At 42.4% G+C, this 24,854-nt stretch overlaps 1 protein-coding gene across 1 annotated transcript in view; it reads right to left on the reverse strand.

Annotated features, from left to right (window-relative positions):
• The window catches only part of LOC110368152 (NLR family CARD domain-containing protein 3), a 445,883-nt gene extending 428,811 nt beyond the window's left edge, over positions 1-17,072 (reverse strand). Inside the window, exons 1-2 of the mRNA XM_036133610.1 lie at positions 17,040-17,072; positions 16,815-16,927 (exon numbers count right to left, since the gene is read on the reverse strand). Of these exons, the coding sequence (XP_035989503.1) occupies positions 16,815-16,927; positions 17,040-17,072 (146 nt within the window). The remainder of the gene's footprint in view (positions 1-16,814; positions 16,928-17,039) is intronic.
• Positions 17,073-24,854: the final 7,782 nt, after the last annotated feature.

Genomic DNA, 24,854 nt, shown 5'->3' on the forward strand with positions numbered 1-24,854 from the left:
ATATTTATAAGAACTAGAACAATATTTTAACAGTAATAACTTAAAAACAGTGTGGAATGGCTTGTCATCGATGACTGAGACTCAGATTGTACATAATTCACACATCAAAGTAAATGGACTTCATTCAGACAACTACTTGGCCAATAAACTTACTGTATTAGGTTTTATAGTAAGGATTTTAGACATCAAAATATAAATAATCATATCAAACAGGAAATGTCTTTTTCCCCTTCTTCAGGCTTTATGTTTATTTGCTCAGGATGTTAGGGAATGCTTAGTTGGACTAAAATCACCAAGAGCCTAGGTCCAGATATTATTTCAGGATGTCGTCTTAGGCATGGTGCAGGTGATTAGGGCAGCAAAAGGTTCCAGCATTGTGGAAAGAAATCCAAAATTGTTCCTGTACCATGAAACAAGTTCCCTAAGGACATAAGTGACTTTAGACCTGTAGGTCTCACATCCTTAGTTGTGAAAGCTTTAGAAAAACAAATTTTTCAAATGTTGATTGAATCCGTTGCGGACAAATTAGATCCTTTATAATTTGCTTATAAATCTGACTAAGGGATTGACAATGGCATTTTAAGACTTCTTAATTTAATTTTTAAGCTTAATGATGGCCTTTGCAATTACACTCACTGTTTGCAGACTTTTCCTCTGCTTTTAATACAATTCAAACTTATATTTTAGCTCGTAAATTATTGATTTTGATTTGTGTCCTACTATTTGTGGATTGGTCTTAGACATTCTTGTTAACAGATTACAGCGTGTCAGGGTAAATGTTTCTATGACATTTGAGATGTTTTCTTCTACTGGTCGGCATATATCACCTGAAGAACATTTCCAGGGTTAAAAGACTGATACCTCAGCAGGATCTGGAAAAAACAATGCCATGCGTTTATATTTAGTAGAATTGATTACTGCAACGGTGTTTTCACAGGTCTGCCTAAAAACTGGATCAGACAGCTGCAACTGATCCAGAATGCTGCTGCCCGCATCCTCACTAAGACTAAGAAAGTAGAGCACATCACCCCAGTTTTAAAATCCTTACACTGGCTCCCTGGATCTCAGAGAATAGACTTTGAAATCCTTCTGTTAGTCTATAAATCCCTAAATGGCTTAGCACCTAAATACATCACAGACTTGTTATCAGTGTATCAACCATCCAGACCACTAAGGTCTTCTGAACCAGACATGGAGAAGCAGCATTTAGTTCCTATACTCCACTGATCTAGAACAAACTCCCAGCAAACTGTAAAAGTTCCTTTAAATCAAGATTTAAACCACATTTGTTTAGGATTGCCTTCGACTGTTCTAGTTAAACTGTTCTACTGAAACATCATTAGTTCACTTTGTAGTTCAACTGTTTTTACTTGTTTGCTTTTAATTTCTATTCTCCCATGTTCTATTTTGTTTCTGCATTTTATTCTTGCTTGCTTTTATTCTGTTTTATTTTCCTATATTTTAATCACGTAAAGCAGTTTGCATTGTCTCTGTACTGAAATGTGCTATACAAATAAATTTGTCTTGCCTTACTGGTTCTCTTCAGGGCTGTGTTCTTTCTCCCCTGCTATATATCTTGTACACTGATGATTGCAGGGGTAAGTACATAGATAGACACCTGAAGTTTTCAGATATTACAGTTATTGTCAGCCTGTTAGAGGGAGAAAATAACTCAATTGGTCAGGCTGTGGAGGATATAATTTTTGGTGTGATAATTCCTATTTGTCATTAAATGTCTCTAAATCCAAATACATGTGTGTCATGGTTTAGTTTTGATTCGGCTTTTGTTTACCATTAGTTTTCAGTTTTTCCACCTTGTTTAAGTTTTAGTTATGATTTGACTTTATTTATTGTTTTTAGTTTCTCCATTCCCTTCCACTCTGCCTTCACTTCACTCCCTTTGCAGTCAGTAATTACCTGTTGGTAATTAAACAGTCAGACGCATTTCACCTGCTAGCCTCCCTATTTAAGCCTCCCTCTGTCTCACTCTAGTGCCGGTCCATCATCAAGCTACACCTACTCCATGCCTGTCCGCCTGTGTTACCCTTGCTTGTCTTTGGAACCCTGCTACCCCTGCTCCTCCTTAAGGTTTGCTCGCTGTCTTCTGCTGTGCTCTGATTTCCCCTGCCGTGCCAAAGAACCTGTTGTTGTGCTCCGGTCTCCCCTGCCGTGCTGAAGTAACTGTGGCTGTGCTCTGGTTCATGCTCTGCCATGCGGTGAGACCTGTTGGTGTGTTCTGGCTCGCAAGGGACTCTCTCCGGACCATCAGCGCCTGCCATCATCTACACCCCTGTTTCCGTGAAGTCTTGTCTCTCTGGTCTCATCATTCAACAACCATCTCTTTCAATAAACTCTCAAAAGATTCCTACCTCTGTCTGTAGTGTGTTCGGGTCATCAGAAAAAAACATGACAATGTGTATATATTTTAGGAACAAGTCAAGTCCAGTATCTTCAGTCCTCATTAAAAATGAAACTGTGGAGAGAGTTATGTGCAATAAATATCTGGTAGGTGTCATCAACAATAAGATGACATTCAGTGAAAACACAGATCAGGTTAGGTAAATAAACTGAACTTATATAGCGCTTTTCCAGTCAAGCTGACCACCCAAAGCGCCGTCCACTATAGCCACATTCACCCAGTTGCTCTCACTAACGCACACACATTCATACACCGAGACGCAGCTCAGTAGGCAACTTGGGTTTAAGTGCCTTGCCCAAGGGCACATCGACATGTGGCAAGGGGAAGCTGGAATCAAACCCCCAACCCTCTGATTGCCAGAGGGCTACTCAACTCATCAAGCCACAGTCGCCCACAGTCGGTTAGGGATCATACTTCTCCAATTTTAGCTTCCCTTCATTGGCTTCCTCTTAAATCAAGAATAGAATTTAATATTCTACTTCTCATATATAAATCCCTTAATAATCAAGCTCCATCATGTTCTTTATAGAGCACTTCGCTCTCAGACTGCAGGTCTGCTGGTGGTTCCTAGAGTCTCTAAAAGTAGAATGGGAGGCAGATCCTTTAGCTATCAGGCTCCTCTCCTGTGGAAACAACTCCCAGTTTTGGTCTGTGAGGCAGACACCTCGTCTACTTTTAAGACAAGACTTAAAACTTTGCTTTTTAACAAAGCTTATATTTAGAGTGGCTTAGGTTACCCTGAGCTATCTCTATAGTTATGTTGCTATAGGCTTAGGCTACTGGAGGATATCAGGGCCTATTTCTCTCACTTTGCTGAGTTCTCTTACTGTTTTTGCTTGATTATTTCATCTTTTACCTTTTTGTTCTCTGTCATTTTTATTCATAGTAGGAATGCTTCTGTACTTTTTTTGTCTCTCTTATTGTGTCTCTGCTCTGTCTTCTCCCAATCAGTCGGGGCAGATACTGAGCCTGGTTCTGTTTGAGGTTTTTCCTTCCCGTTAATGGGGAGTTTTCCTTTCCACTGTCGCTTTGTGCTTGCTCAGTATCAGGGATTGCTGCAAAGCCATCAACAATGCAGACAACTGTCCACTGTGGCTCTACATTCTTTCAGGAGGAGTGAATGCTGCTTGTCAACACTTGATGCAATCTACTGGGTGTCCTTAGACAGGATTTTCCTTTGACCAACCTGTATAATCTGATCCAATCTGTTCAACATGATCCTATCTGTATAATCTGATTGAATTTGACTTTGGAAAGTGCCTTCAGATGACATTTATCATGAATTGGTGCTACATAAATTTAATTGAATTGAATTGAAAGTTAGTAATAAAGCTTACCAAAAACTCCTCTTCCTACATTAATAAAATAAATTTGTAGTGTGTAAAAAGTGCATGACCATTTCCTAAAACTCTCTAATTGAATTTGTCCTTACTTTAGTTTTTTTCACCCAGTCTAACAGTCTATCAGTTGAAAACAAGAACAGGATTAAGCAAATAGTAAAAATGGCTGGCAAAATATAGAAGTGGGATTATCCAATTTAGAAGGAACGTTTTTTTTTATAAAGAAAAGAGTCCTACAAAAGGCAGAACACATAATTCATTCTTCACATCACCCACTTAATGGTGAATTAGAGCTACTACCATCGGGGATGATATTCAGAATTCAGATTTCCAAGTCAAGAACAAACAGATAGAAAACTTTTTTTTTACCAGCCAGGCCATCATTCAAGTACATTTTCACAGCTTAATTTATTGTTCAGCCTATTTTAAATGATAATTATACACGGAGGCTTACTTATTTTGTTGTTGCTAAATCCATTATGCCATTGTTTCTGTGTGTGTGGTTACTGTCTGTTTTTTTCTTGTTCCACCTAGCTGCAGGGAGAATTTCCCTAAGGGGACACAATAAAATGATACTTGATGCTTGAAAGGTGGGTCAAAACAGAACCTAAGAGTATTGATGATGTCTGCTTTAACAGTAATCATTATTCTGTCTGTGCCTGGGTAGAAAGTGGCTTACATCAGAGGCTTAAGAGATCAAAAAACTGACTAAAACATAGAGTCCACTGTAGAAAGTTGGATCCTTCTTTAATGGTGTAACACAAGGAAACAAGACTCAGCCTCAGGTTGCATTTATCTGAGCACTTCTGTGACAGCTAATGTTTGAACCTGTTAGAATGATAAGTTATTAAACTTCTGTGCACATATTCAAAAAGATTACTAAGACTAAAAATCACTCTTAATAATGCCATTTTAAGAATAATCTTAGAATTTCCCAAATTCTAAGATTTTTTTTTGGAATTGTACCTTAGTAAGATAAAAGCTATTCACAAATATACCTTTGCATCAAGAAAGCTCTTAAAGTGAAAAAGGGGTAGTGAGGAGGACTTTTAGCGAACCTAAGAGTGTCTTAAGCAGGGAAGATGGTGGAAACAGACAGAGCTGTTTGACTCATCTACCACCTAAACAGTGGAGTAAAGGAACACATAAACATATTTAAAAAAACAATACAATTAATATGAAGCTAAGATACACTTTATTATCCCATAGGGTAAAATTAATTAGTTTCAGCGGCCCAATGGGTAAAATGTGCGGCGCCTGTAATTTTATGAAGGATGAATAAACAACAGGAAAAATCTTGAATAATCATGAGAAAAAACTAAAGAAATATAATTTACAGGATGCTCTCAATAATTAACATTTTAGAAATGGAATATATATATATATATATATATATATATATATATATATATATATATATATATATATATATATATACAGTGGGGCAGAAAAGTATTTAGTCAGCCACTAATTGTGCAAGTTCTCCCACTTAAAAAGATGAGAGAGGCCTGTAATTTTCATCATAGATATGAGAGACAAAAGGAGAAAAAAATCCAGAAAAATCACATTGTTTGATTTTTAAAGAATTTATTTGCAAAATATGGTGGAAAATAAGTATTTGGTCAGCTACAAACAAGCTAGATTTCTGGCTCTCACAGACCTATAACTTATTCTGTAAGAGGCTCCTCTGTCCTCCACTCGTTACTTGTATTAATGGCACCTGTTTGAACCCGTTATCAGTATAAAAGACACCTGTCCACAACCTCAAACAGTCACACTCTAAACTCCACCATGGCCAAAACTAGAGAGCTGTCAAAGGACACCCGACAACAAAATTATAGACCTGCACCAGGCTGGGGAAGACTGAATCTGCAATAGGTAAACAGCTTGGTGTAAAGAAATCAACTGTGGGATCAATTATTAGAAAATGGAAGACATACAAGACCACTGATAATCTCCCTCGATTTGGGGCTCCACGCAAGATCTCACCCCGTGGGGTCAAAATTATCACAAGAACGGTGAGCAAAAATCCCAGAACCACACGGGGAACCTAGTGAATGACCTGCAGAGAGCTGGGACCAAAGTACCAAATGCTACCATCAGTAACACACTACGCCGAGAAGGACTCAGATCCTGCAGTGCCAGACGTGTCCCCCTGCTTAAGCCAGTACATGTCAAGGCTCGTCTCAAGTTTGCTAGAGAGCATTTGGATGATCCAGAAGATGACTGGGAGAATATCGTATGGTCAGATGAAACCAAAATAGAACTTTTTGGTAAAAACTCTACTCGTCGTGTTTGGAGGAGAGAGAATGCTGAGTTGCACCCAAAGAACATCATAGCTACTGTGAAGCATGGGGGTGGAAACATGCTTTGGGGCTGTTTTTCTGCTAAGGGACCAGGATGACTGATCCGTGTAAAGGAAAGAATGAATGGGGCCATGTATCGTCAAATTTTGAGTGCAAACCTCCTTCCATCAGCAAGGGCACTGAAGATGAAACGTGGCTTGGTCTTTCAACATGACAATGATCCCAAACACACAGCCCTGGTAACAAAGGAGTGGCTTCGTAAGAAGCATTTAAAGGTCCTGGAGTGGCCTAGCCAGTCTCCAGATCTCAATCCCATAGAAAATCTTTGGAAGGAGTTGAAAGTCCGTGTTGCCCAGCGACAGCCCCAGAACGTCACTGCTCTAGAGAAGATCTGCATGGAGGAATGGGCCAAAATACCAGCAACAGTGTGTGAAAACCTTGTGAAGACTTACAGAAAACGTTTGATCTCTGTCATTGCCAACAAAGGGTATATAACAAAGTATTGAGATGAACTTTTGTTATTGACCGAATACTTATTTTCCACCATATTTTGCAAACAAATTCTTTAAAAATCAGACAATGTAAGTTTCTGGATTTTTTTTCTCCTTTTGTCTCTCATAGTTGAGGTATATCTATGATGAAAATTACAGGCATTTCTCATCTTTTTAAGTGGGAGAACTTGCACAATTGGTGGCTGACTAAATACTTTTTTGCCCCACTGTATGTATATATATATATATATATATATATATATATATATATATATATATATATATATATATATATATATATATATATATATATATATACCCTACCAATGGCTAGAGTGGTCTGGACTGAAGGACAGCACTGAAGCACTGATCATGATAGTACAGAAGCAGGTGAGCAGGTACTTGAGCACCAGAGCAATAGAGGCCCAGATCTACCTACCAGGCAAGACCCCAGGTGGAGACTATGCAAAGAGCACCCAGAAACCATCCAGCATCTCACAGCATGGTGTAAGGTAATAGGAGGGAAGGAATGCATGGAACGGCATAACCAAGTGGCTGTATGCACCCTGTACATACAAAATGACAATAAAGTTGTCTAAGCCTAAGTATAAGTATAGTTTACAGAAACATTTGTTCAGAATAACGACTGAAGACCAACAGGTCAAAATGGGAGTCACCTCCAAAGGTGATGGAAAATGACCTGGAAAAGGCCATTCATGTGTTTATTAGTTCAACATTCAACTTCTGTAATGCTCTTTATCTTAGTCTGGATCGGATGTCCATCTTACTCCTTCAACTTGTGCAAAATGCTGCCGCTCGCTTTTTAAACAAATACATCTAGACGTGCACAAATCACTCCCGTACTCTACACTCTGCACTGGCTCCCGGTGTGTATTAGAATAGATTTTAAGGTTTTATTGTTTGTTTTAAAGCTATAAGTGGTCTCGCCCCAGAGTATTTGTCCGAAATTTTTACTTCGCGGGAGCGCAACCGGTCATTGCGGTCCCCAAATAAGTTGCTTTTAGAAGTCCCAGGTCAAGGTATAAACGGTGGGGTAATCAGGCTTTTGCAGTTGTTGCCCAGAGACTCTGGAACAAGTTACAGAGGATATTTACACTGTTACAGATATTGCCTCCCTGGGCTGCCACCTTAACGTGGTGGAGGGGTTTGAGTGTCCCAATGACCCTAGGAGCTATGCTGTCAGGGACTTTATGCCCCTAGTAGGGTCACCCAAGGCAAACAGGTCATAGGTAAGGGACCAGACAAAGAGCAGTCAGAAACCTCCTTGTGATGAGTAAGATTAATGGACGTTGTGTTCCCTCGCCCGGACGCGGGTCACCGGGGCCCCACTCTGGAGCCAGGCCTGGAGGTGGGGCACGTTGGCAAGCGCCTGATGGCCGGGCTTTTGCCCATGGAGCCTGGCTGGGCTCAGCTCAAAGAGGAAACATGGGTCCCCCTTCCAATGGGCTCACCACCTGTCGGATGGGCCAACGGGGTCGGGTGCATTGTACAATGGGTGGCAGTCGAGGGCAGGGATCTTGGCGTTCCGATCCTTGGCTGCAGAAGCTGGCTCTTGGGACGTGGAATGTCACCTTTCTGGTGGGGAAGGAGCCGGAGCTAGTGCGCAAGGTTGAGAGGTTCCGACTAGAGATAGTTGGACTCACCTCGACGCATGGCTCTGGCTCTGGAACCAGTCTCCTTGAGAGGGGTTGGACATTCTTCCACTCTGGAGTTGTCCCTGGTGAGAGGCACCGAGCTGGGGGCGGGGCATACTTGTTGCCCCTCATCTCGGTGCCTGCACGTTGGGGTTCACCCCAGTGAACGAGAGGGTGGCCTCCTTCCGCATACATGTGGGGGGACGGGTTCTGACTGTATGCGCCAAACAGCAGCTCGGATTACCCACCCTTTTTGGAGTCCTTGGAGGGGGTACTGGAGAGTGCCCCTCCTGGGGACTACCTTGTTCTTCTGGGGGACTTCAACGCTCACGTGGGCAATGACAGTGAGACCTGGGGAGGCGTGGTTGGGAGAAATGGCCCACCTGATCTGAACTCGAGTGGTGTTCTGTCGTTGGACTTCTGTGCTCGTCATGGATTGTCCATCACAAACACCATGTTCAAGCATAAGGGTGTCCACATGTGTTCTTGGCACCAGGACACCCTTGGCCGTAGTTCAATGATCGACTTTGTAGTCGTTTCATCTGACCTGCGGCCGCATGTCCTGGACACTCGGGTGAAGAGAGGGGTGGAGCTCTCCACCGACCACTACCTGGTGGTGAGTTGGCTCTGATGGTGGGGGAGGAAGCCAGTCAGACCTGGAAGGCCGAAATGTATTGTGAGGGTTATCTGGGAACGTCTGGCAGAGTCCCCCGTTAGACGGAGCTTTAACTCCCACCTTTGGGAGAGCTTTGAACACGTCGCGAGGGAGGCGGGGGACATTGAGTCTGAATGGACCATGTTCCGTGCCCCACCTCCAGGCGGTTTGGCTGGTCGCCGGGGCAAAAACTCGGACGTGGAAAGAGTTTGGAGAGGCAATGGAGAAAGACTTCCATACAGCTTTGAAGCGATTCTGACCCAGTGTCTCAGGAGGGGGAAGCAGTGCAGTACCAACACTGTTAACAGTGGACGTGGTGTGCTGCTGACCTCGACTCGTGACGTCGTGCGTCGGTGGGTGGAATACTTCGAAGACCTCCTTAATCCCACCAACACGTCTTCCATTGCGGAAGCAGAGCTTAGGGACTCTGGGTCGGGTTCTCCCATCTCTGGTGCTGAGGTCACGGAGGTTGTTAAAAAGCTCCTCGGTGGCAAGGCCCCAAGGGGTGGATGAGAATCACCCTGAGTACCTTAAGGCCCTGGATGTTGTGGGGCTGTGTTGGCTAATGCAGCTAATCAGCATTTCGTTGTGGTGAAGAAAGAGCTGAGCGAAAAGGCTAAGCTCTCGATTTACCGGTGACCGAAAGAACGAGTTCCCGGATTCTAGCGGCCGAAATGAGTTTTCTCCGTAGTGTGTCTGGGCTCTCCCTTAGAGATAGGGTGAGGAGCTCAGTCATCCGGGGAGGACTCAGAGGAGAGCCGCTGCTCCTCCATGTTGAGAGGAGCCAGTTGAGGTGGCTCGGGCATCTAGTTAGGATGTCTCCCGGACGCCTCCCTGGTGAGGTGTTCCGGGCACGTCCCACTGGGAGGAGGCCCAGGGGAAGACATAGGACACGCTGGAGGGACTATGTTTCTTGGCTGGCCTGGGAATGCCTTGGGATTCCCCTGGAGGAGCTTGCCCAAGTGGCTGGGGAGAGGGACGTCTGGGCTTCCCTACTGAAGCTGCTACCCCCATGACCCAACCCCGGAAAAGCGAAAGAGGATGGATGGATGGATACAAATATTGCTCTTTCTAGGTCCAAACTCAATCTGTTCAGCCTGGTTTTTAACAGGTAGCATTGGTGTGACAACTTCATTTTGATTTTATTTTTTTCTATATTCACTCTTTCTATTATATGTTGTGATTTTACTCATTTTGTTAAGCACTTTGGATACCTGCTGGTTGTTGTAACGTGCTATATAAATACATTTTGATTGATTGACGGAAAATGACAGACCTAAGATCCAGCGTTCACTTCCAGATACAAACAGTCAAAATGGTAATAGCCAATAAACCAGATATTGTGATAATTGATAAGCAGAAGAAGACAGCCGTTGTGATCAATGTGGCCGCCCCAAGTGATGTAAAAAGAGCACGAGAAACTGGAGAAATACCAAGGGCTCAGGAAGAACTAGAAAGATCCTGGAAGGTGAAGACAACAGTAGTGCCAATGGTCATTGGAGCACCCGGGGCAGGAACTCCCACTCTGGAGAAGTGGTTCCAACAGATAACTGGAGAAACATCAGACACTGTATATACCTTATACCTTATGCACATATTTTCTCCTTTTTGGCAGCTTCTTTTGTTGATTAGGTCGATGTGTGACAAGTGAATTTCTCCACTGTGAGATCAATAAAGCTTATCTTATTTCATTCCAGAAGAGTGCTATTAGGAACAGCTAAAATCCTAAGAAGAACCCTCAAGCTCCCAGGCCTGGTAGAGGATCCAAGCTTGAAAAATGGAGAGCCACCCACCATGCTCAGGATTATCAGGGGTGGGTAAGAGGGCAGTTTTTTGGAAGTGACGTGTTTTTTAGAAAGAACTGACGTGATTTGCATCACTTTCTGTTGCTGTGTGTGGATTTTTGTTGGGTGTCCCAGACTCTCTCAATTTTATCTCAAACCCCTTTGCTGTGACATCTCTCTGTTTCTAATCCATAACATTCAAAACATATTCTCTGATACTGCACTCCTTTGGGAACTCCTTGTGTTTCACACAATTTCCTTTTTTCAGCATGGGAAGAGGTCAGTAGCTGATTGTCCACTGTGGTTCTATGCTCTTTTATATGATTTTATTGAATATAACTTGGTAAAGAGGACCTGTGTTGTGAATTGAACTATATAAATAAAATTGAATGGAACAGACTTGTTTGCTTGAGAGACAATAAACCAGCTTTGGTCCTTATAATCTGATCCAATCTGTATAATTTGATTGAATTTGACTTTGGTAAGTGCCTTGAGATGACATGTATCATAAATTGACGCTAATAAATTTTTTTTATAGAATTAAATTGATGTATAGCCCAGATGGCCTGATTATTTTTTTCCCACTTTACCTCTCAATTTAACAGTTGTTTCAGGGGTGGGATCCATTGTGCCTATGAAAAAAGAACTGGCTAAATGAGAAGAGTAGGTAGGAAAAGCCCCCTTTCTGACACAAAAGGAAGAGAAGGTGGAGGAACAATTGAGCCAGAACCACCACCTGAAGGAGATGTGGCAGGTGACAATGTTTTTGAATCAATGGTGCGGCCAAAGCAGGCCACAGTTGGTGCTGTGAGTAAAGAACTCTCTGAAACGGACTTATTTGATTAAATGAGAGAATTTTTGCAACATTCAAAATGAGCAGAAGCAATACAATTTGAACAGATTAAACAGTTGTGAAGTAATCAAAAGCTTCAAAGCGATGTATTTTCTGAAAATTATGAGCCTGCTGTTCAGACTGATATTTCTATAGCAGTAGATTTTCCAAAGCAAGACACTAAGCAACTGTCTCACCTCTCTGCAGCAGAGCAATTCCAAGGAGCTTCTGATCCCCAAACTGAACCTCATTGTCCATCTCAACCACGGCCTGATCAGCCTCATGCTGTGCCAGATTAAAGCCATGATTAAAATAATTGATGTTAGATTGCATTCTGACCACACAGCCACAAAGGAGAGTTTCGGCTGGGACGGCCTCTCTCTCAGCAGGGTGCCTGCTGTAAACCACACCCTCAGACAAAAGGTAAGAGCACTCCTGACCAGACCCTCACTTCAGTCTGCTTCTTCTTGCTGGAACCCTTGAGGGGGTTTGCCAACCCTTCTTCACCTTTCCTTCTCCCTGAGACAAAAGGAGGAGAGGGAGATGGGCCTGAACCACGATGGGCCTGAAAGACACACCGTCCAGCACCTTGGAGAAATCTCTCTTCGCCCGGGGACATGACTGGGCAAATCAGAGTTAAGTCTGCTGTCTTAACCTCAGCGTCAGGAGCAGGAGGGAAGAATCCTGCCATGCAGAAACAGCTTTGTTTATTTCTCCTCAGCCTTAACAGGAGAGCGGACTCCAGACGGAGCTGGAAATCTGGCAAGGAGCCACCTCCCCATGCTGAGAAGAAAACCAGCTAAAATAGAGACTGCGTGGACCGTCGGTCGAGGCCCTCCCCCCAACCACATGTTGCCGCATTGCCAAGCTGCCCAACCACGCTGTCGGTTTGCTCATATCTGCAGAGCCGTAGGCTAGCCCGCTGCTGAACAGACTAACGATTTTCCCTGCTTTCCAGTGCTCCTTCCTTAAATGGCCAAAGTGGACTGAACTCACATGAGGAACCAGCAGGTTGGACAGAGAGACCTAAAGGGAGGGGTCAAATGGTTAATTTGGAAATGTTGTGTAATGCGTTGCATGGGTATTAAACAATGAAAGGGCTAATGGAGATAGCTGATTGCTGGCATTCGGTTCCATGGCATTGCTAATATCATTCAAGTGTATTTTATGGTATCTCCACAAATGTTTCATACATTAATCTTTACATTATCCGGCCCACTCATCAGGGCTTAAATGAAAACAGAAGGTTTTATTTGTTAGCACGGAAAGTCTGCTAGCTAAAATGCTATTAGCTTCCCGCAGCTTCTGATTTCCGGGCATTCAAAGGAGCTTGTTTTAAAGCACAATACTTGTTTGTTTCGCTCCACCATCTTTTGATATCGCTATGAGCCTTATTCCTAGCCTCGTGAGACCATCCTGATCTCGCGAGCTTTCAAGGTTTCACTCGCAGATCAGTCTGGCTACTCTCCGTTAAAGAAAATTTGGAGCCGTTCACCAAACGAACGTCCAATCAGCGTTGGCTTTGAGGCGGGTTGAGGTGTGACGCAACGGGAAGCGCGACAGTTCAGTCTAAAGAACATGGCGGCTTCAGCCGATTAAACTAGCGTTAGCGTGGCTATCGAGCAAGTTTTATCGGAATTACAGAGTATTTCTCTGCTGAGCTAACGAGCCTTTACCTGCAGCAGCAAGAGTAGCTTGGCTTGTGGTTGTGTTTTCGTCGTCGCTCGTAACAGAGCGACGAGGAATCTGATTGGTTTATTTGGCCCGTCTATCACCAACATAGGCCAATCAGCTAACTAGTATTTTCGCCCCTTCCCAAAATTACTTCAACGGAAGGTTTCCAGATGGATATGCGGAGCAAATCTATCTGGCGGAGTCAGGTAACCTTATTCCCACATTAATATGGAATATTAATGTTGATTTAAAGGCGTTCTAGTTAACTCTAGGAGTAACCGATTATAGCGACCATTCGCTACAGCGACCCCAAGCGCCTGGAGGCAGAATTGCATAAACAAAGGCAAGCGATCCTAAAGGTAATGATTTTAATGAGCAAATTGTTATTTCCTCAAATAATATTTTGTGTAACTCAGGATTTGCATTGTGAATGGGTTGAAACACATGTCAAATGTTGTTCTGAATTAGTTAAGCTAATTTTACCTCAATTCACGTTCTTTAAGATTAACTTTGGCTCTTTAACTAAACAAATTGTATTTAATTAAATAACATTTTGTTTAACTCAGGATTCACATTGTGAATGGATTGAAAACATGCCAAATGTTTTTCTTAATTAGTTAAACTAATTCAACTCCATTCCATGCTCTTTCAATCAGATCTGCAGTGAACAGGATTCACTGAATTATTCTGATTATGATCAACCACTTTTGTTTTTTTGGGGTTTTTTGCATGTAAATAGTTCCTTAGTGTCATGATTTGTCTTCGGATGAACCCGGACACAGCACGCACACACAGAGCTAGTTCTTGAAGTGAGTTTTATTGTACAGGATGGAGGGTTAATGACGAGAGGAACCAGAGTCTTTATGGACGGAGATGAAGGGTGCAGAAGCTGGCTGACAGGAGGAGCGCGGGGAGACTGACCGGGAGGAAACTCTGGAGCGGAGGACTTGAGACCGTGAAACAGCTGCGGAACCGGAGAGCGTGGAACTGTTGCAGAACTTGTGAGCGTGGAGCTGAGTTGCAGAACTTGGGAGCGTGGAGCTGAGTTGCAGAACTTGGGAGCGTGGAACTGAGTAGCTGAACTTGAGAGCGTAGAACTGGATTGCAGAACTTGAGAGCGTGGAACTGGATTGCAGAACTTGAGAGCGTAGAACTGGATTGCAGAACTTGAGAGCGTGGAACTGGATTGCAGAACTTGAGAGCGTAGAACTGGATTGCAGAACTTGAGAGCGTGGAAACTGAATTGCAGAACTTGAGATCGTAGAACTGGATTGCAGAACTTGAGAGCGTGGAACTGGATTGCAGAACTTGAGAGCGTGGAACTGGATTGCAGAACTAGAGAGCGTGGAACTGAGTTGACACTGAATACTGGCTGAGACTGAGCTGGAGTGAACACTAGCTTAGCTTCTTTTTATCCTCATTTTGCTTAGTAGTTTAGTTAAGTTTCATTAGCCTAATAGATAGGATTTATTTATTGAAATATAGTGTTAATTCAGATGAGCAGGATTACATAGTGATGTTCTTTGGATGTTCATTTTATTTCTGTTGTTAAATTCTTGAACTTCAAAAAGAAGTTGTCACTCCTTTATTCAATGCGTGTGCAGAGTTTGCTGTTAAAAGATCGCTAGTGCTCAAATTCATCCCTTTGAACCATTGTCTTGATATCAGCTTAAGAGCTGATTATCACCAGACAACATTTAACAGAGTCATTTTGAAACATTAAATAACTTTAAACAGTGTATAATTGCACAACACTCAGCTGCATATTGCACATGGTGCACAAAGAGTGGAACCAGCTCGTGGAAGTGAACCAGACTACCCGACTTTAAGGAAGGTGAGGATCCTAAAAGTTACTTCATACGTTTTGAATTCATAGCTAAACCATTGGGATGGCAACCAGTTCAACGGGCTACCAGATTGGTCATATTATTAACTGGGAAAGCTCTTGAGGCATACACTGGATGAAGAACAGTCTGAAAAAGCTGCAGTGTTGTCCAAGTTCAATGTAACAGAGAAGACCAACAGTTACTGGTTTTGACACACTGGTATTTCAGTGGAAGAAAGTGTACGTAAAACCTACAGTCAGCTAAAGGGACTTTACAAGCAATGAATGTGGCCTGACAGTTGGAGTAAAGAATAAATTGGGTAAACCATCATCTTGGAGCAGTATCTTCATGTGCTTTATCCAGATGTCCCATGTGAAGGAGTGTTTCCTTCACCCATGTGAAGGAAACCATCCACAGACTGGAGGAGAACCTGTATATCTGACTGAACATTACCTGGCTGCTCACCGAGAATGATGGGGAAACCAAGGTTTGTGGATGTAAAACCTACACCCAACGTGACCAAGACTATAGACCAATTGACGCATGACGTCATGAGCTACATCCGCGCTACATCCGGGTCACGCTGGATGACAAAACGGGTGAATTAGAGCGTGCTTTTAGTTAGTTTATTTTTGGAATCTAAACAATGCCTGCAACTTGTTGTGCTTCCGGTTGCACACAGAGGCATTCCAAATCGTCGGATGTACTTTTCTTTCGTTTCAATGAAAAGGATGCAGAGAGACAATCCCAATGGACTGTGGGAGCCATCATACCACGACAGAATTTGCAGTCTACACTTCATCTCCATTTAATATAACTTAATTTTGCACTAGTCATTGTTCTACTTAAATAACTATATAAATAAAAAAATAGGATATATACTTAAGTCAAGACGTAAACGTTTGTTTCGTAATAATGTACGTACATGTACAATGTATGCAAATCCTGTGGCATGAGTCTGTGAAAAGGATTAATAAGACAAAAAGACCAAAATATTCCTTTGTTAATGTTTTTTTAACCTACCGGTGGCGGGTCTTCCTCTCTGCTGAGGCGCTGTCTGTGTCCGACTCCACTTTCCTGTGTTACACAAACATGTCTGAACATGTCCCGATATGAAATAATTGTAGCCGTCAAGTGATTTCATGGCTTTCATGCTCTCTCGTGTGTACTGGCCTGGCATGTTGATAAGGTAGCTATTTATGTAGCCGTATGGAACACTTGGCCAGTATTTCACAGACCCGCTCTATCCTTTCAGGCTTTTGCTGGACGGATCTGGCAATCTGATACCGTCAACCATCAATTTACTATTACAACGATCTTGTGATACGTTATCTAAACAACAAAAATACGTCGAGAACTCGTCTTTTTCTTTGTTTTTGTCCGCCATTGTGTTCGCCTTCTGCCTACCAGTCCGGCGCGCATGCGCGAAAAACCCGGATCAAAACGATAACAATGAATTGGTCTATTGTACATGTGTGTATAACCAGGCCCAACATTCCTTCAGTGAATACTAGGCAAGGCAAGGCAAATTTATCTGTACAGCACAATTCAGTACAGAGACAATACAAAGTGCTTTACATGATTAAAATATAGGAAAATACTACTGGTTAACTAACAGCTTCTGGTTCCACTCTTTGTGCACCATGTGCAATATGCAGCTGAGTGTTGTGCAATTATACACTGTTTAAAGTTATTTAATGTTTCAAAATGACTCTGTAGCTGTAAGTTAAGTTAAAAAAACGAATTTACTTTTAGTTTATAAACTGAAGACTGAGTCATTATTATGATTTTATTTCTCTGTCACATCCATCAGTTGTAAACTGGTTTCTTACTCTGAGTTTGAGAGTCCAGGTTCAGCACTGAAGTCTGGATGTTCTACTTTGGACTGGTTACTCCTCATAGACAGACAGCTGGATCCTGGAGGTTCTGCTCTCTGTCTGTGGTTCTGACCTCTGAAACACCAACATGTTGTAATTCAGATCACATCAATCACTCTGTGATAAAGACCAGAGAAGAAGCTCTGAACACAAACACAAACAAGCTGTACAACTCCTCACTTGGGGGAAGTGTACAATATCTCCTTTGCACATCTTGTGCAAAACCTACTGTGCACTAGTTTTGTATCTCTCACTGTGTAATCACTACTGTGTAGTCTGGGTAATTTCTTTAACTTATCAATTATATTCCAGGACATTACAACTTGTTATGGTCTTTTTCACTATATATACACTCTTCTTATATTGTATTTTATTGTCTGTTGTATTTTATCTTTAATGGCATATTGCTTTAACTCTGCCCTTTGTACTCTATATAAGCTACTGGAACCAGAATTTCCTTGAAGGAGCAATCCCAAGGGATAAACAAAGTTGAGTCTAAGTCTAATCGGCTCCACCTGCTGCAACTAAATGTCCACTCTGCTCACCTGTCACTCTGCTCACCTGTCTCTCTGCTCACCTGTCACTCTGCCTACATGTACCGGCCTCATCCTACCACTTCCTGCCACAACGGCTCATCTTGTCCTGCTGCCTGCATGTATTGTTCTTCTCGTCTCTCTGCCTGTTTATTTCTTGGACCTGCTCATGCCCCACCCTCTCTAGCTTGTTTAACTAGTGCTTGTGTTCACTTCCTGGTAAAGGTCTCTCCTGGATTCTTTGTGACTCCCTCTGCCTCACTGGGAACTCATCTGCAGCTTCTGGTCAAGTCTTCATCTGCAGCTTCTGGTCAAGTCAGTCTCCACCTGCTGCATCTGGTCATCTGCTCATTCCTGCTGTGATTTCCTGTCAACAGCCTTCATTCTTCTCCTCTTCCTGCCTGCCTGCCCCTTCTGCCACTATCACACATTTAATAATAACATTTTTAAACCCTATGCTGTGTCGGCTTGAATACCAGGTTCACCACATACAGGAACATTACTTCTTTATTATTAGATTATTACTGACTTCAATATTTTAGCTGCTCTGCTTTGCCCTCCTGGTTCTGATCACATTCCTCCATCTTGTGGCTTCAGTCAGTCTGAGAGAAAACAGGAACTGACTGTGAGCTCACAGCTAAAGAATCAGGACAAACGGGTCAATCCAAGATTCCCACTAAGAAAACAAAGGTTTTAACTTCCTGCTTCTCTGTCAGTTTCAGCCCGTATGTGCGAAAATATAAAATATTGTCTCCTATATTGTCTGTTTTAAGATATGAAGAATTGAAGCTGAAGGAGAACCAGACTGAGTTCTGCTACTGGTTCAGCTCACAGGGAGAAAATCCACTAAAAGAGAAACCAGAAGATGTTAACACTCACCCTAATCTAGATTCTTCACCTTGTTTTGCTCTGATCTAAACTGACTGTAGTCTGAACCTGACTAACCTGCTTCTCCTGATCATATCATACTTGGTTTACTTGAGGCTCCACCCCTTCTCACAGGACAGGTGAGTCCACCTGTGTTTAACAATGTTTAGATTAATTTCTGCTCATCTTTGCATTTACAGGAAACCAAGCTCTGAATCATCAAGTTCACACTTGATATTTATGTTTGAATTCTAATTTAGGATTTTTATTTAATCATTTATTTAGATTGATCGAGATTTTCCTGCTGATCAGATTCAGCTTTATTTATACAGAACTTTATAAAACAACCAGCAGTTGCATCAAAGTTCAAAAAGTCATAAAAACATACAGGTAAATAAATAAAAGCAAAACATTTTTACAGTTTAGATTTGAGCTTTTCAGCTGAAACTTGTTCTGACATTGATGTTCCTCTTATTGAGGCTGGTCCTCCTGGATGTTCCTTTAGAAATTCCCCTCGGTCCTCCTCAGTTTAGCTCTCTTGAGCTTTAGACTCTCTCTGTTCATCTGTGGCATTTCTACTTGATCTCCTCCCAATACTAAAGCTGATGTTTTAACAGACTTCTCTCCATCACAACAACAAACAATGAAAAAGTAACATTACAAGAGGATTTTAACCTATGATGACGTTCAGAATGCTGACTCACATCTGATTTCCTGGATATCAGTCGTATGTTTGACTGTCCTCAGTATGGTCCAACTCATGATCCTGGACATACCAACACCAGCTGACCTTTTAACTATTAATAAACTAATTTCTGATCACAAAGCTTTACTGTTTAACTTTATACCAAACCTCTGACTGTTAACTAGACAGGCCCTCAGCATTTTATAGCCATTACTTCCCAGACTTCAGAACATTTTATCACATCTATCAACGGTTCCCTCAGCTTGATGAACAGAACTCATCCTACTCTGCAGACAAGTCGGCCTTTAAATGTATGCAGCCTCACTGGACCTAGTAGAAGCTTTTAAACTATCAAAACTCAGTTCTGAGTTTTGATAATCTGAAACATCCTCCTGGATCAATGACACCGTTCAGAGAACCAGAAAGGAACACAGGCAAGATGGAACTCCTCAAGTTTGACCTCTGACCTTTTAATGTTGAAACCCCTTTTAAAGGATTTTAACAGAGTTTTAAAGGAGGAAAAACCTGAATATATTTGGTTTATATGTGCCAAATAGCTTTTTAAGACAAGTACTTCTTCATCAATCAGCCTAAATTGTTTATTATTCCTTCACTTCAATATCTAGAGGAACAAAAAGTTTAATTCAATTCATCCACTTTCTCAGTCTGAGTTCACGAGAACAATGAATAACAAGAAGTCTTTTTTATCTCAATATATTTTAACACTTTTGAAGAAGTCTTTATTCTCTGGGATTGTTCCCTCCATGTTTAAAGTAGTTGTTCTCCAACCATTAGTGAATAAATCAGGCCTTGACTCTGATCATTTTAATATTTCTATGCCCTGTTCTGGCTGTCTGTCTGCTTGCTGACTCTCATCCTGCACCGCTACAATCAGCATCATCTCCTGCATCTGTGAGTCTCCTCCGTTGGCAGCTCAGTCAAGCTCATCTGCTTCACCTGTTCATCCGCCTATATATACCGGACAAACAGTCACCAGATTATTGAGAGCTTTGAGCATGTAGATGTTCAGTGAGTTTCCCTGGAGGACTCCTAGTTTTAGGATTTTTCCTGCATGGCCTTATCCTTGAAGGACATCTACACTGAGCCTGGACTTACACCTTGACCACCAACCCTGCTTAGTCCCACTGATCTGTCTGCCTGTCAGTTTATGCCCACACTGGCCTACAGAACCAATTCTTACCTCAGCCCTCCTCCCTGCACTCAGCATCTCCAGGCTGCCCCCTTCCCCCTTCCCCACCCAGACATACCCATAGTACACCCCTTTTCAAAGATAACAGGACTGTTGTCTAATGTTTGTGCTGTTAATAATTTCATTTGTGCCGCCATCATTGAAACGATATCAGACCATAAGCTGCACACTGCAACAACTTGGTCTGCATGGCTGTCATCCAAGAAGGAAGGCTCTTCTGAAGATGATGCACCAGAAGGCCCAAGAATAGTTTGCTGAGGAGAAGCCGACTGAGCAGATTATTACTGGAACCAAAGCTGGTGGTCTGATGAGACCAAGCCTTCGTTTTTCTGAACAATCATCTGGACTTGCACATTGACCACCATCCCTGCCTTGGTTCTGATGGTGTCCAGAAGGTGTGGTGGCAACCGGTTTCTTGCCTACAGTTAGGCAAGTGGGGGGTAGTATCATGGTTTGTGGGAGGCTACAGATCATTGAGAGAACCATGAAAAGTAACACGTACTGTGACTGACTGAAGCAGAGCATCATCCCCTCCCTTTGTAAACTGGGCTACAAGGCAGTACTCCAACATGATAACAACCCAAATACTCCTCCAAGATGGCTGCTGCCTTCCTAAACAGATTGGGATGTGGGACATCCTCAAATGGAAAGAGAGAAGATCAAGGTCTCTAACATTGACCAGCTCTGATTTGGGTCCAACTTGCTGCAGCCGTACAAAAAACCAGCAAAACCAGAAAATACAAGAAAATTCCTCTGAATGAGGACCTGGATCCAAATTAAGTAGAAAAAAACTACAAATGGCTGTATTCTAAAGGACTCTGATTTGTAACATTTGTGATGTCATCAGATTATTTTTATTTTCAGCTTTTATTCAGCAGCTAAATCAGAATCTGCAGACTTCAGAGTTTTTATCCTAGAAACCAGTTTTCCTGATTCATTTCAGTTATTCATCTAAAAACAGGATCTGAGTCTCTGATGTCAGCATTAGCTGATGTTATGAGGAAGAAGCAGCAGAGCAGTAAAAGAACCAGTACCAATTCAACTGAACAAGTACAAAATTGCAGCATTGAAATATTTAAAAAAAATATTATCTCCTAAGAGACAAACAAAGGAAACTGAGCGTTTGTTGCTACTGATAACCAGGAAATAAGACTCCGACTGGCACCATGGTTCCATGAAGCAGCAGCTTGGTTCTGAAGGAGAACCAGACTGAGTTCTGCTGCTGGTTCTGTTCACAGTCCACAGAGAGAAAACCCACTGAGGGGAAAACCAGAACAAGTTAACACTCACCCCGATCCAGAGTCTTCTCTCTGTTCTGTTCTGCTACAAAATGGAGTCAGAACCTGTTTCTCCTGATCAGATACCTGACTGTAACTGACTCACCTGAGGCTCCGCCCCCTGTCAAGGTGTGTTTACCTGAGTTTAAACACCTTTACTTTCAGTTCTTCTTCTCTTTGTATCAACAGTGAACTGAGCTGTAAAACTCTGAGGTCAGGGTGAATCTTGTGTGTTTTTCAGGTTTCTTCTCAGTTTTCAGCTCATTTCCAGTCAACATTTTATTGCATTCAGTAGTTTTGTTCTCTGTAAACCAGGAAGTGATCAGCAGAAACTCTGGGAGGAGATCCGACAGCTTTAGCTGGACTCTAATCTTTCTTTATTTCTCGGCTGTAAAACATCCAGTCCTGTTTCTACGTGGATCATTTTCTCCCTGAAATCATCTGGAACTGTTCAGCAAATGTTCACACAGTCAGCTTCACTTTCTCCCAGCTTGGAGTCAAAGAAAAGATTGATTTCATCTCTGACTGGGAATCTTCTCATGATGTTTTTATTGAACCCCAAACTGGAAGAAGATCCCAGTCAGAGCTCCAGGTCCAGTAAAGTTCTGGTCAGCAGACTGAGAAGCAGCTCAGATCAGTCTGCTGAGGATCTGGAGATGTTGAGGCTCTCAGCAGCTTTAGGTGAGTCTGATTCCAGGAGATCTCCTCTCCAAAGTGTCTCCAAGTGTCCTGTCCTCCTGAGATGTTTCAGAGCAGCATCCTAACAGCACAGCTGAGGAAACGTGTTGCTTGGAGATGTTCAGGAAGGAAGCAGAGCCTGTGTGGAGGTGACTGCTGTCACTTCTTCTTCCATCCACCTTCATGCTGCCAAGCCTCCTCTGGAGCTTCTGGGACAGAAAGCAAAGCAACATGTTGGTTTTGCTGAATCTCCTCCAGCTGCAGCAGTTTTCCACCTTAAAGCTGCTTCAGGGCAGATCTGAGGGAAAGAGGAGCTGAAGAGTTCAGCAGATGTTAAAGCTTCATGTCTCCCAAGCTCAGCTTCATGCTGCTCTTCATGTGTCCCTGCAGGAAGCTGCTGCTCTCCCTCTGTGTGCCATGCAGCAGCGCCACCTGCTGTCCACACCAACTAACTGCAGCCATCAATCCTTCCTGTCTGCATCTGCTTCAGTTTGTCTTTAAACCATCATCTGTGTTGCTGCTCTGCTGGAATCAGACAGGAATCATGGTGGAAAGTTCAGATCTCTGCAGGAAGGAACTAAAAGATCATCTGAACTGAACGCAGTCAGAAAAAGATGGAAAAGCTGCAAATATTCAGCAACTTGGGGATCATGATTTCCCTGCTGTAACCTACCTGACCTTTGACCTCACAGAGCCCAGCCTGGAGGATCTTCTCCACCATCACTGTCACTATTTAAACGAGCAAATCAATCATCTGTTGCTCAGATAGAAAAGTTCAAACTGTTATGTTGAGGAAAGTTTCTCTCCTATCCTTGCTTTCTAAATGCCAACAGCCTGACAAAAGGATTCAATCTATGTTGCGCGGTTGAAGGCCTGATTGTGTTTAGTCTCAGAGAGAGAGCCAAGGTTGAGGAGCACAGATAGCGGTAGGCAGAAAGGAAAGCTGCAGGCGTCGGGGAGTCGCTCTTGAAGGCTGCCTCTAGTGAGCCAGATCTAGAAAAGAACATTTCTCTGTCTAGTTAGAGCAGATTGAACATCTTCCACAGACTGGTTCTGTTCTCCCTGCAAGGATCCAATAAATGCTGATTAATGAAGACCACCCATCTCCTCCTTGTTAATTCAGAATAGTCATTTATTTCCATCAACATGTCAATAAAGTCACGTCTTCATCTTCAAATGTCCTTGATCCTCAGCGAGCTCTGAGCAACCAGAGCTAACCTTCTGGTCTGAGCATCAAGTGTTGGAGGAAAGAAACCTGCCTAAAACCAGCAAAGTTCAACCAGAAAATAAAGCCACAGAAGTGAGAAAGTTTCCTTTAGACCTCGTCTACAAAAGCTTTAGAAGCCAAACTGTCAGATATTTAGCAGATAGAAGCTGCAGCCGTAGAACAGGATCCTAAAGAAGCACTTTGCAGATTTTCCTGCTTTCATTTCTAATCATCAGAGGATGGAACAAGTCGCTGCTTTGCCTCTTTTCATCACTCCACCATTTGGACTTTTTCCCTCTGCAAGGTCTGCAGCTGTAAAGTTAGTGAGAACTGCTTTTCTAACTATTGCTCTGTTTTCTCTTCTGCTGGGGAGTCCAGAGTCCGTCTGAGCAGCAGAACCGGTTCCCCTCGTCTCTCATTTAGCTTCTTAAATGCACATGAGCAGCAACACTGGAAAAAACTGAACTTTATTAAAAAATCTTCCTCCCAGAATCATATCTACAAAGTAGCTAAAAGCTGAGCTCCTGGTTCTGAATCTGCTTTTATTCTGATCGGTTCTGGATCCGTTCAAATCTAAAGATGATATTTGTGTTTAAAAGTTCATGAAAAATAAAGTCAAACATTTAACTTCATAAAGAATATTTTAAAGTTGTTCAAAGGTTCTGGGGAAACAAACCAAAGGCAGCAGGAGATGGTTTCCACATTCCTCAGACAAGGATCATTATTTAATGTCTAGAACTGGACCAGAACCAGCCAGCCAGGTTCTGCTCCTTTAGCCAAATCAATACATGGTTCTGGTCGGATGGTATTAAGGTTTTAGGACAATAAACAACTGCAACATATTTCCATCATTATCAACAGGGTTTAGTGCTTTCATTTGCTTTGTCTCTGGTTCTGAAAGCTAAAAGTTCTGGTCCAAATGGTCCTATCAGCTGATTAACACACATATTAAACCAAACCTTCCTGCATCTTTGTCTTTTTATTCCACATGGCAGCTGCCCGCTAACCTTTAGCTAACATATTTATTATAAAATGAGCAGTCAAGGTTCTCCTGAGGAGATCCATATAGAACCAGAACCGATCTGATAGAACCTCTGCAGGTTTTAGAAGCAGCTGCTATTTGTTTTAAAGTCAGTCAGGCTGTTATCAGCCAGTGAGCTGAACCACCTTAATGACTCCATCTAACAGACTAGTAACACAGCAGTAATAACGCCATCAGTGGAAATATGGAACATACTAATAAACTGAGATTTACAGATGAAAATATGAATCTTAGTTATTGATCACAGGTTCTACAGCGGCTGGGTTCTGGTCCACAGAGCTGGATAGAAAAACAGGCTCAGAATAGACGTCTATTTTCCAGGTAGAAGCAGCAAATCTTCTAATGGACATGTGGAGGTAAAACAGCTACAGAACAGATATTTACTTCCTTTAAACAGAGCCTCTGCCTCCAGATTGGAGAAAATTACAGATTTATTCCTGACAAACGTTTCATTGCAGAGAAAAACACAGCAGGGATGATTCTAGGAGGAATATGT

Source organism: Fundulus heteroclitus, unplaced genomic scaffold, assembly GCF_011125445.2.
Source record: "Fundulus heteroclitus isolate FHET01 unplaced genomic scaffold, MU-UCD_Fhet_4.1 scaffold_65, whole genome shotgun sequence".
Taxonomy (NCBI): domain Eukaryota; kingdom Metazoa; phylum Chordata; class Actinopteri; order Cyprinodontiformes; family Fundulidae; genus Fundulus; species Fundulus heteroclitus.